General features: G+C 38.9%; 2 protein-coding genes across 3 annotated transcripts; one reads left to right on the forward strand and one right to left on the reverse strand.

Annotated features, from left to right (window-relative positions):
* The first annotated feature begins 318 nt into the window (after positions 1–318).
* LOC132190673 (receptor-like protein kinase HSL1) lies at positions 319–4247 on the forward strand. Its single transcript, XM_059605711.1, has 2 exons — positions 319–2978; positions 3067–4247. The coding sequence occupies exons 1-2, from the start codon at positions 353–355 to the stop codon at positions 3504–3506; spliced, it is 3066 nt and encodes a 1021-aa protein (XP_059461694.1). The 5' UTR covers positions 319–352; the 3' UTR covers positions 3507–4247.
* LOC132190674 (nuclear poly(A) polymerase 4) lies at positions 3863–10957 on the reverse strand. 2 transcript variants are annotated; one of them, XM_059605713.1, is made up of 13 exons: positions 10527–10957; positions 10351–10428; positions 9408–9515; positions 8330–8392; positions 8083–8244; positions 7363–7476; positions 7225–7287; positions 6805–7134; positions 6543–6707; positions 5365–6378; positions 5166–5261; positions 4558–4639; positions 3863–4338 (listed from the first exon to the last, which is right to left on the reverse strand). In XM_059605713.1, exons 1-12 carry the CDS (start codon positions 10650–10652, stop codon positions 4607–4609), a joined length of 2352 nt encoding a protein of 783 aa, XP_059461696.1. In that variant the 5' UTR covers positions 10653–10957; the 3' UTR covers positions 3863–4338; positions 4558–4606. The 2 variants fall into 2 exon arrangements, with proteins under 2 accessions (XP_059461696.1, XP_059461695.1); XM_059605712.1 differs by having other exon boundaries at positions 3863–4468.
* Positions 10958–12445: the final 1488 nt, after the last annotated feature.

Consider the following 12445-nt stretch of genomic DNA (forward strand, 5'->3'; position numbering starts at 1 on the left):
ATAATTTAAATTTTGAAGAATATTATCAATTAAAGTAATAATTTGAGAGCGGTAAGTAAGCTTTTCCTTAAATTTAAAAAAAATATGTTGATAATTATCCCATTTATTTTCTCTATTTCTAGTGTATGTCAAAAAGTAGTCAAGAGTCCGAGTATTCATTGCCGAGTATTCATTGTTTAGGTGGATCCGTGTTTGAACAGAAAACGTTACCGTTTGACCGCAGACTCCCACTGCCCACCCAATCGGATTTAAATCCCAAGACCCCAAATATCTCTCCGCAAACCACGTTTGAATATTTGACTGTTGCCCACCCTTTTCCCGGCAATACACTACTCAGCCGGAGCAACCAGAAATGTCCAAACTACCCCTCACATTTCCCAAAACCCCACTCCTCCTTCTGCTCCTCATCCTCATCCCCGTACTCCTCCAAGTAAATTCACAATCCCTGAACTCCGAACGAGCCACCCTGCTGAACGTTAAACAGCAGTGGGGTAATCCACCGTCCATCCAGTCCTGGAACTCCTCATCCTCGCCTTGCGATTGGCCGGAGATCATATGCGCCAACGGCACTGTCACCGGAATCAATCTCTGTGACAAAAACATCACCGACAAAATCCCGGCAACTATTTGTGACCTCAGGAACCTCAACGTCCTCAACCTCACTTATAATTACATCCCCGGAGAGTTTCCGAGAGTCCTATACAATTGCTCCAAGCTCAAAATTCTTGACCTCTCCCAGAACTATTTTGTCGGCCCAATCCCGGACGACATCGACCAGATTCCGACTCTCCAGTACATAGACCTTGGCGCGAACAATTTCTCCGGCGATATCCCAAAGGCGATAGGGAGCCTGCCGGAGCTACACACGTTGATGCTCTATCAAAATGAGTTCAACGGCACGTTTCCAAGGGAAATCGGGAACTTATCCAATCTTGAAGTTCTGTTCATGGCCTATAATGAGTTTGTGCCGGCGCCGATACCGGTAGATTTTGGACGGTTGAGGAAGTTGAGGTTTATGTGGATGACTATGACAAATTTGGTCGGAGGAATCCCAGAGAACATTTCCAGTCTTCCGAGCCTGGAGCACTTGAATTTAGCAAGGAACAATTTGGTAGGTGCGATTCCTAGTGGGTTGTTTTTGTTGAAGAATTTAAGCTATGTTTATCTCTTTCATAATAGATTGTCCGGGGAGATACCCAGATTGGTTGAATCGACAAATTTGATCGAAATTGATCTTTCTATGAACAATTTGAGAGGTTCAATTCCGGAAGATTTCGGCAAGTTACAAAATTTGAAACTATTGAGTTTGTTTACTAATCAACTTACCGGCGAAATCCCAACAAGTTTAGGCAAACTTCCGGGACTGATTGATTTTCGAGTTTTTAGCAACAAATTGACCGGAAATTTGCCGGCGGAGCTAGGCCTGCATTCGAAGCTCGAAGCAGTTGAAGTCTCGGGAAACCAACTAAGCGGTCAATTGCCTCAACATTTATGCGATGGAGGCGCTTTGCAAGGACTTACTGCTTTTTCTAATAATTTTGGCGGAGAACTGCCGAAATGGGTTGGAAATTGTACTACTTTGCGCACGGTTCAGTTTCAAGAAAACAACTTCTCCGGTGAGATTCCTTCTGGTCTTTGGACATCGCTGAATCTATCAAGCTTGATGTTAACTGGCAACTCGTTTTCCGGCGAGCTTCCAAGTAAGTTTGCTAAGAATTTGTCGAGGCTAGAAATCGGAAACAACAAATTTTCAGGTCAAATTCCTGTTGGAGTCTCGTCCTGGGTGAACTTGGTTGTGTTTGAGGCAAGCAACAATCTGCTCTCGGGGAAAATTCCAGTGGAATTAACAAGTCTTCCTCATCTTAATTCTCTTTTGCTGGATGGTAATCAACTTTCTGGCGAACTCCCATCGGAGATCATCTCATGGAAATCGTTGACTACTTTAAACCTCTCAAGAAACAAGCTTTCCGGCCAAATCCCTGCCGTGGTTGCGTCTTTACCTAACCTCCTTTATTTGGACTTATCGGAAAACCAACTCTCCGGTGAAATCCCACCAGAAATTGGCAATTTGAGGCTTACTTCACTCAACTTGTCCTCCAATCAACTATCTGGTAAAATCCCATATCAGTTCGAAAACTATGAAAATAGTTTCCTCAACAATCCCAATCTATGTGCTGATAATCCAATTCCAGGCATTCCAAGCTGTTACACCACTCAACTTGGTAGCTCCAACAAACTGTCCTCTACCTACGTTGCCATGATTATTGTTCTTGCCGTTATAGTTTTCCTAGTATCCGTTTCATTGGCTGTGTATAAGTTGAGAGGCTGCCGGACGAAAAAGTGCGGACGGAATCTGGAAACGTGGAAGATTACGTCGTTCCGTAGATTGGATTTCAAACAATTGAACATTCTGTCGAATTTGACGGAAAATAACCGTATAGGAAGCGGTGGGTCGGGGAAAGTATACCGGATTGCCACCGACCGTCCAGGCGAGTTTGTTGCTGTGAAAAGAATTTGGAGTGACAAGACGGTAGATCACAAGCTGGAGAAAGAATTCATGGCGGAGGTTCAAGTGTTGGGCACGATTAGGCATTCGAATATAGTGAAATTGTTGTGCTGTTTTTCGAGCGAGGACACAAAGCTTCTTGTGTACGAGTACAAGGAAAACCAGAGTCTGGATAAATGGCTCCATGGGAAGAAGAGGAAATCATCGGCAGGGATGAATCCAATGCATCATATGATCTTGGATTGGCCAAAGAGGTTGCAGATTGCAATTGGGGCAGCACAAGGCCTGTATTACATGCACCATGACTGCTCTCCTCCGATCATCCATCGAGATGTCAAGTCCAGCAACATTTTGTTGGATTCTGAGTTCAAGGCAAGCATAGCAGATTTTGGGCTGGCCAGGATTCTGGATAAGTATGGAAAGCCCCAAACGATGTCCATCGTCGCAGGCTCTATCGGTTACATCGCCCCAGGTAAGAGCAATCTTAAGTCTTATCTAAAATGAGTAGTGTTACATGTACAACTACTTTACAATTGTTGAACGTGTGATTTGCATTGCAGAGTACGCTTATACATCGAAGGTGAATGAGAAGATCGACATATACAGCTTTGGAGTTGTACTGCTCGAACTCACTACTGGAAGAGATGCCAAAAGCGGAGACGAGCACATGAGCCTAGCGGAATGGTCATGGTGGTACTACAAGGAAGGAAAGCCTATTATTGATGCCCTAGACAATGAAATCAAGAAACCATGTTACTTGGAAGAGATGTCGAGTGTTTTTAAGCTAGGACTCATGTGTACTGGGAGATCACCTTCAACTCGGCCTTCCATGAAGGAGGTTTTGCAGATTCTTTGCCGCTGCGGCCCTCCCAGAGATTGTGAAGGGAAAAAGAAGGGAATCGAGTTTGATGTTGCTCCTCTCCTCGGCAGTGTTACATATCTTTCTAGTTACAAGCAGAGTCAGAAGGTATCCGAGGAAGATGCTGATAACTTTGTTTAGAATTGCACGCACTCACTCATACAGTGGTGCCCGGGATTCGAGAGCACGACACGAACTTGTAAAAATCAAGTCATACATCTAAAGGATTTTAGATACTTTGAAGATCCAAGGAATTTTGATATAATACAGGAATTAAAGGACCAGTTTTTTTTGCAGAGTCCTGATACAAACTTGGCAAATCAATTGCAGCAACAATAAATCTAACTTCTAGGCACATTTCTTTGTGGATGATGGAATTACATTGCAAAAATCATAGCATCTGGTAAACCAACCTTGAAGAACATCAACAGGAATAGCAACTAGTGCCTTGAGTAGAATACCCAGATAATTACTGATATGTAATTTGCGAGAGGGAGAGAACGTGGTGGCAAAATAAACCACAATGATTCAACAAAACTGTCTTACAAGGCGGCAAATCTACAAACTTACAAGGTTTGGAAAAACTCTTAGAGTGGAAGCTACCCAACAAGTACAACAGTTAATGTAGGGTTATAAATGCCTGAAAAGGCACCCCACCGCCCGCCCCAAAAAAAATAAGAAAAAGAAAAAAAGAGCAGCCCAATTTCCTCCTGTGAATAAATATTTCGAGCGATTCTTTCACCAACAGAAGGCTACGAAACATCCCACATCCACAAAGGAAAATAAAGAACAGAGGACCAGTTTTCAGAGCACCTTTGTACTTCATAAATTAGTAGAGCCTTCTGCACTGTTCTCAGCTTCATCGGCAATCCGCAGCGAAAACCTAAAATCTATGCCAAACAGCCAAGCTATGTACACGTCTTTGCATTTCTGATCCGAGCTCCCAGCTCACAAGATGTCTTGTAGCGTGCACCTGGAGAAACCATAAAGAAAGCCAGCAATTAATGTGCCACTTACCAAGGTGCTGGCTCCTTTCATGGAAGTGACTCCCTGTTTAATTATAGTCACCTTCCAAACATTATGCTGCCAAGTTGAGAGTCAACCTGCCATACAGGAACCATGCACAAGAAACAGAACAGAATAAAGATATAATGATTGCATTAAAAGAAAAATTGATGTTTCAAAAACATGCCTTATCACTGGCTCTTGCATAGATTCTGACCTAGCTCCATCTTCCGAGTTTACAACACTCTCGAGTGCAGCAATATTTGGCTCTAGAAGACAAAGGCCCAAAGAACAAGTTAAAACTCCCAATAAGATATTAGAGACAAGAAACAAAAAGGGAGGGTCATGTATCTGAGCCTTAGACACAAAACTTAGTCAGGTTCTTATGCACAGTTACTTGAAACATAGCACGTATAGTGGTGCAGGACCTGCCACCACATATGCACCAGTTAGGAGATTGTCTGTGCAAAATTTAGCATTATAAAATGAATATAGAAAGATAGACTTGTGAAATTCCATAAGAATTATGGCATATGAAGGTGAATCGAATGGGAACCTACGAATAGGCTTGCTCTCTTAAAAATGACCCAAGCAGAGAAAGAGAGAGGAAGGAAAAGATTAGTACGCAAGCCAGCTAACAAAAAAAGGTGGAAGATAGGTATAAGAAAGTTGACCTCAAAACCTCTATTTCCTCTTACAGGTTGTTGGGGCAAAAAAGGGCATGTAAACCAGAAATTATATATCTATAAAGGCATAAACTTAAATCAATAAAGATCAGAAGTTTAGATTCAAAACCTCCAAGTCTTCAGACAAGCCATTTTGAAATACTTCGCTCACATTGAAACACTCATTTTGCAAAAGCAAATTAGGATCTGCTGCACATACATTGCCCTGCAAAGATCCCCGAGTCTCTCACTTATCTCCAGAACATCCATTTTTCTCATTGCCATCCGCTACAATGCCTAATCCAAGGTCTTCAAACGGAGAAACTTACCTCGCAACTGAGGTTCCGTGTATTGCAACTTGGTTCTAATACACTTTCAGCATTTTCTTTACCCATTGTCTGATTACATGGTTTGGCCAACTCTTGATCAGCATCAACAGCATCCTCTGTCCAATTCAGCATTCTGCAGGTAGATCCAGTTTCTGCACTCTCCATGTAAGCTATCCCAACTTTGTCCCCATTCAATCCAATCTGACATTTCTCCCCAGAAACAGAGTTAGGTAGTTTGTATGAAGTAGGTGACTCCTTCCCTGGTGAAGGTTTCTCCACTGCTTCATTTACCATTACCTCATTCCTAACTTCTGGCGAATTATATGAACTTACAAAAGCTTGTTCAGTCTGGTTGACACGGTTTTCATTAACACCAGTTTCACCCATCTGCACAAGATTTCTTATGATACCCTCTTCACTCCCCAACAGTCCACCGGATGACCTAACCTCAGACTTGCTATCTACATGCCCAGTTAAACACTCTAATCTAACCCCTTCACTGAAGCTGACCTGAGAAACTCCACCAGACCTACTTGTACTACTTTCTGGAGTAGCCAACTCCGGCGGTTGTGGGCTAATAGAGACTCGCTTCTCTGGTTTTTCAGGCTTAACATCTACCATTTCAGGATCATTTTTCCTCTTGAGACGTCTTTCAGCAGACCCAGACCAAGACCCCACATCATCCTCACAAGTTTTTTCAGCCTGCTGGCTTACGTGCCTTGACAATCTAGAACGTTTATGACCATCAGGAAAAACAAAAGCAGGAAGCTGCTTTCGACGAACATGAGAAACAAAAATATCCATCCCTGGTTTCCAAAACATGTACATATTGATCTCTTGCCTGAACTCATCAACTGTTCCACGAATATCAAATTGCTGGCCTTCTTGACCTCTAACACCCTCTTTCCTTTGCAAGCCCATGAAGAAAGCACAATGCGGACACGGCTTGGAGGCGTCCACATATTCATTTGGATAAGGATGGCACTGCAGCATCCCATTTGTGTCCCTTTCTATCTGCACAGTGATGAATGAAAAAGCACTAATAAGAAAAAATAACCATACCTCCCATCTCAAGAATGTAAAATATTTAATGACCAATGAATGCATGAAAAATAGTAGCCTATAACACACTGAAGTTCACTCCTGCATCCTAACAATATCTTAAAGACAGATTTAACCTTCAAGGTAAGTTGTCTAAGCCGAGACTCCACCCATCCCTTCCAAGCTAGCAAATCATCAGCATCTGCGGCAACTATATCCACCTGTAAATAGTTTTTGTATGCCTCAAAAAATAGATATGGCTCAAAGAGAGCGCTCCATTGGGCTTTTTTCAGCTCAATCTCCTATCAGTGGACAAAATCACAAAGGCAGAGCATCAGTAATTAAATGAAGACAAGCCCATAAGAAGGTAGAATGGGGGAGGCAGGAGCAAGTTCAAACCTGACAGATCCTGTGACCATGGTGGAACTGCTCCATTATAACACGAAGAGTACTTGTTGAGACATTGTAGCTAGAATTCATGCAAGGGTATGCAGGAGTTATTATTGGCATGTGATGAAATCGGTCCCTAGGGTTTTTTCGGGGATCCCATACAGGAAACCCAAGTTCATTCTCTTTGATTGAACATAGCATCACAGGATTTGGCCAACGCCACTGGGTATAAACTCTGAAGAACCGAGAAACCAGCATACTAGGAATTGCATTGGGGTAAAGCTGGCATACCCGAGCAACTAAAAGAGCCCAATTTACACCACCAAGGAATCCAGTCACCTACATAAAAGAAAATGAGAAAATGAAAACCATGATATGTAAATTGAAATGCTGATAGCAACGGAAAACATAAAAACATGCATATCTTACATTTGAATAAACACCTCGTGTTTTAGCCCAAAACTTCAGACATCTGAGCGTCATGCGGAAGTGCTACAATTTCATATAGGATTAAAGACAGAAAACAATAAATATATATATACAGGGTGGAGTATAAATCATGTTCACCTCAACATTTGGAACAAGTTTAAGAATTTGATCTGCAACCCTGCAGCCATTAAGACTTCGAACAGTTTGCTCATCAACATTGTACAGCACAGACCCATGTGAGATGTCCAGGTCCTATTTATAAGTTAGTTCCAGAAAAATAATGATAAGAAACCAACACAAGCAACAAATATGCACCCTTTATATCACAAAATCCGAATCAAAGAGTGCAGTCTAAAAGGGTATGGCATAGGAGAGAGCAACTAATTCATAATGCATTAAATGAAGATAGGAGAAAAATTATAGCATTGGAAAATAAGAAACATTTAGGACATTAAACCCCAAAAAAAAAGAAAAAAAAAAAAAAAAAGTAAGAGAGGAGGCATTTAAGATCAAATTAAAACGTCACATCAAAATATACAATTGGAAGCAAATACACCTAAGATTTTCTTGAAAAATCGAGATTATAGTTATCACATACAACCCAAGTTAGCAATCAAAGTCACTGTAATCGTTGCTTAAGCAAGTGACTATCAGAACTCTAGAAGGCGCAGCTTACCAAAGAAATGAAGAAACCAACATCATGCAACTCATAACGATTAGGTTGCCCTTTTAAAGGGTTATGAGGCATGCAGAGAGATAGAATATATAAACATTACTATGAAATGTACTCAAATGAAAAGAAAGAGAGAGAAAGAGAATAATATAATCACAGCTCAAAAAACTGCAGTCCAAACTTACTTCTGGAACAACCAAAAGGGATATACTTGCATAGAGAAGATCGATTGACATTCCCAGGAACTTGAATTTCATTACTGGGACATGAGCATCTGGGACTGGCTGAAGCTCGGTAACTTCTTCCATTTCAGACAGAATATTATGCAAAATAATAAAAAAATCTTCCTGGGAAAGAACAATCATATATTAGGTAAAGCTTAATTGCATCTAAAGTCAATAAAACTGAATGACAAGATCATATTTGACTCACATCTCGATTCACATAAGATGGCCCAACACACAATGTGTCTATGTCAACCCCAGGCCCATGTACCTGCCATGATAGTAATTTGTTGCTATATAGTACTTAAAAAAAAAAAGTAGTTCTTTCACTAGAAGGACATCAATAGTATGTATGTATACATGCATTTATGTGTGTATGCATGCATCTTAAGAGAAGGAGAGAGAGAGTGTTACAACACAGCAACATGATTGTCAGAATCTAAAGAGATTAACATTTTGTAGTCTTTGGCTAGACCAGATCCAATGGCAGGTAACAACTGAAGCAAGACCAAATTCAGGACAGCAGCACTATCCATAATTAGTTTAATGATAAGAAATTACTGACTATTGCAAAATAACTTGATGCCTAAGATAACTGTACTACTTCACACACGGACAACCTATTACAGAAGCCCAACAACATTCCAACATGGATGTTAAAATAATAATACCATCATCATCTCCAATGCCACCACCACCAGCATTGCCACGCTCACACTATGAGAAAGGAAATACCAGTTAAGAACCATAAAAAAAAAATGAGCTCGGTTATTACTAGCAGAAGTCCACATATAATCAGGAACTGGCAATTTTGAAATAATAATATGATTTTCCATTCTCCTGGTAACAAGCTAAGCAAAGGCCCATGAACCCTACATAATCATGATAAATTATTCTACCTAAACAAGCATTCCTCTCTTTCCTCCAGATTGATTGAGCAACAATTGCCAGATAGTTTTCTTGCCACTTATATATCAGGGTACTTCAAGGACGAATTTGGTTTTCCCCATTCCAAATATATCTCCGTGGTGATGTAAGCTACCAAAAAAGATAGTTGCATTCTGGCAGGTAACTGAATTCTTAATCCTGAACTCAATACGATCTAAGTTGATACTCCAGTAAAAAGTGGAAAATCAAAAGATTATCCATGCAAAGATCACTTGATTGATACACCTATCAACTCTAAAGACATCTGCGAGACCCAACCAAATATACCTAGGAGAAGAACATACGAAGCAGAAGGGATTGCTATCATCATAAAATGAGCATACTGAACTAATACTTACCCCCAGACGATAAGAGCCAAAAGTAAAAATGACAGCATTTGCATCCTCCACCATCTGATCTGTGTAGCCTCTCAGGCGGGTTAATTGCTTCACCCAGTCTTTCACAATCTACAACAAAGGTTAACTAGGTCACAAATATTACTTCATAATAGATAATGCATCCCATGGAAAAGATAGAAGAATACATAATCGACAAACTAAAATGGCCACCTTTTAGTCTCCAAGATAAGTTAGCAGTGATGTATGTAAAATTAATTATGCATGGATAAATACAGATGAAACTGATTAGAGTATCCACATTAAAGAGGTTGTAAAACTTCTATTATATACACAATAAAATAGGAGCAACTTACAGCCAATTTAACACTTTTCCTATAAAGTGAGAACAGCTCATTATATAAATTTAATAAAGTGGAAAAAAGAAAAGGTTGGTAAACTCCAACCAGAATATTGAACAACAATATATTTTGCTAGGAAGCATCTAGAATTACAAAAACACAATTAGTAATACCTTTACAACTTATAACCTATTCACATTAGTGGTAAACTCCAAAACCTTACAGCCACCACCAGAAAACATTTAAATAATCAAGAATCAGTAACTGCTTTGCCCTTCAAAACCTAACTGCCACCAATCGAGTAAGCTTTAGGCATTGCCGACATCACCAATTTCCCCATTCATAGCATGTAAATCCACCAAAGATTGAATAGAAATAGTTTTGTTCTCGCGTTTCTACCATCATTTCTGTCAGCAATTTCCCTTAATTCATATAAGACAACAGTTTGAAACTCACACAGCCAGCAAAATGAAAACTTCTTTACAATTAAAGCATCCACCAATGCATAGAATGGTCTCCCTTCTCCATATCCAATGTAAACATCTCGGACACATTTTTTTTCCTCAAACAGGTAGTGAGAAAAAAAAACGAAACCAATCAATTACCTCATCTATGCGGCCTAGGACCTCCTTTCTCCTCGCAGCTTCTTCCTCACTCTCATAAAGCCCCGAATCAATCAAGAACTACGAACAATAAAGTCAATTATTTATATAAGCAAATTCAGTATAATCCGAATCTAACCAAGCCAACAAAGAGAAAAGAAATCAGAACGAATCTTTACCTTTTCCAATTCCATATTGCGCTGAAGATCGGCGTCGGTGGGTCCGGCAAGAGAGATTGGCTTTGTGATGCCGTACTTCTTCGCCGTCGGTGGCGAAGAACCGTTTGGACTCTCAGAATCCACCATTTTCAGCTTCAATAAAAACAAAAAAGCCCAACACCAAAACAAACGAGTCTAAAAGCAATGATGGCGGAGATCGAACCTATTTAGCAAATCATATAGCAGATTATGTCTAGGATCAAGTTTGAATCGCGAAACTGAGATTAGAAGAAAATCGAAGCGGAGATTTCAGAAGTTGGAAACGGGAAATAGCTAGAAACCCTAATCCTTCGACGAAGGAGAGGTTTGCGGGTCAAACACGGTATGTGAGAGAGAGATCTGATTGGATTGTTAAGTTTGACGGAATGAGAGCAGATGGAGAGAGAGAGACACACACAGCTGGTGTGCGAATGATCGAGAAGGGACAAGGGTGCCTTTTGTGACTTTGTCTACTGTTACAACCAGTTTCTCGTTTTTTTTTTTTTTTATTACTTATTTTTTTAAGTTTTTAATTACCTTTTTAATATATGTAACAACAACGCACATTTACAAATAATGTTTCAAAAAGAAAAATCCTTCTTTTTTCTTTTTTGTCTTTAGTCATTTTCTTATTCTCCCATTTTTTAAAATTACAATTATATTATAAGGATAAAGTTGTAAATAAACCAAGTCGTTCGACAACCCACTCAGCTAAGCTTGACCTGAACTCGAGCTCGATACTATAGCAACCCGCTCATTAGTATAAAAACTCGCTCAATTAGTTAATACTACATACCCGACTTGCTTAGTAAAGCTCGATAGTGGCTCGTGAGTCTAGTTCATTTAAAGCTCAATCGATCTGCTCGCCTGACTCATTAATAGGCTCGGGAGCCTAGCTTATTTAACGCTCATATAAAGCCCAACTCGACTCGCTCGTCGGACTCATTAGCTTAGCTTGATCAATTATATATATATATATATATATATATATATATATATATACACACACACACACATAAATTAAGTAACAAATTACAATAGTCAATATATGATTAAGGGCCCGTTTGAGAGTGCGATTTCAATAAAAGCGATTTTAAAAATTGCGTTTTTAAAAATTACTTTTTTAAAATTGTTACTTTTTAAAATCGCACAGACATTTGGTAAAACATGCTAAAAAGTACTTTTTTATTAATTGAGTGTTTTGATAACATTAGCATATAATTGAGGTTTCATGACCAAATTACCAATAAGGACATTTCTTTATAACAATAAATAACTAACAGTGTCTATAAGTCTCCATTTTTAATACCTATGCAAACAAAAGTATGACTTATAATTCGACATTAACTTTGAGTTTTCTACTTAGGCAATTATATATTGCTATATTCCTTGTTTCTATATGCTTTTTTGTTTTTATATTTTTTTTGTCTTGAAACATATTCCAAACAAACATATAATAAAAAATACAAGAACAATCCATCAAATTAAACTAATAATGTTTATCAAATTTAACTGTTACATAATTCACCAATAATTTAAATTAGTACTTGATAACTGTTTATTACCCATTAAAAAATATATATATAAAAAATTATCACTGTTTATTACCTATTAAAAAAATATATATAAATAAAATATCACCAACTGTTACAATGCAATACCCATTAAAAAATAAAAATAAAAATCCATCACAAATTGTTACTGTACAATACCTTTAAAAAAAAAAAAAAAAAAAGGCCATAAAAAATCGTCACTGTACACATCACTATGCAGTGTACAGTGAACTGAGAAAAATCATCATCTTGGTCACTGTACAATTTTTTTTTTTAAAAAAAAAAAAGAAAAAGCCTCACAAGGTTATTGTGCACGCACTATCACATTACTGTGCGTGTACAATGATC

Source organism: Corylus avellana, chromosome ca8, assembly GCF_901000735.1.
Source record: "Corylus avellana chromosome ca8, CavTom2PMs-1.0".
NCBI lineage: Eukaryota > Viridiplantae > Streptophyta > Magnoliopsida > Fagales > Betulaceae > Corylus > Corylus avellana.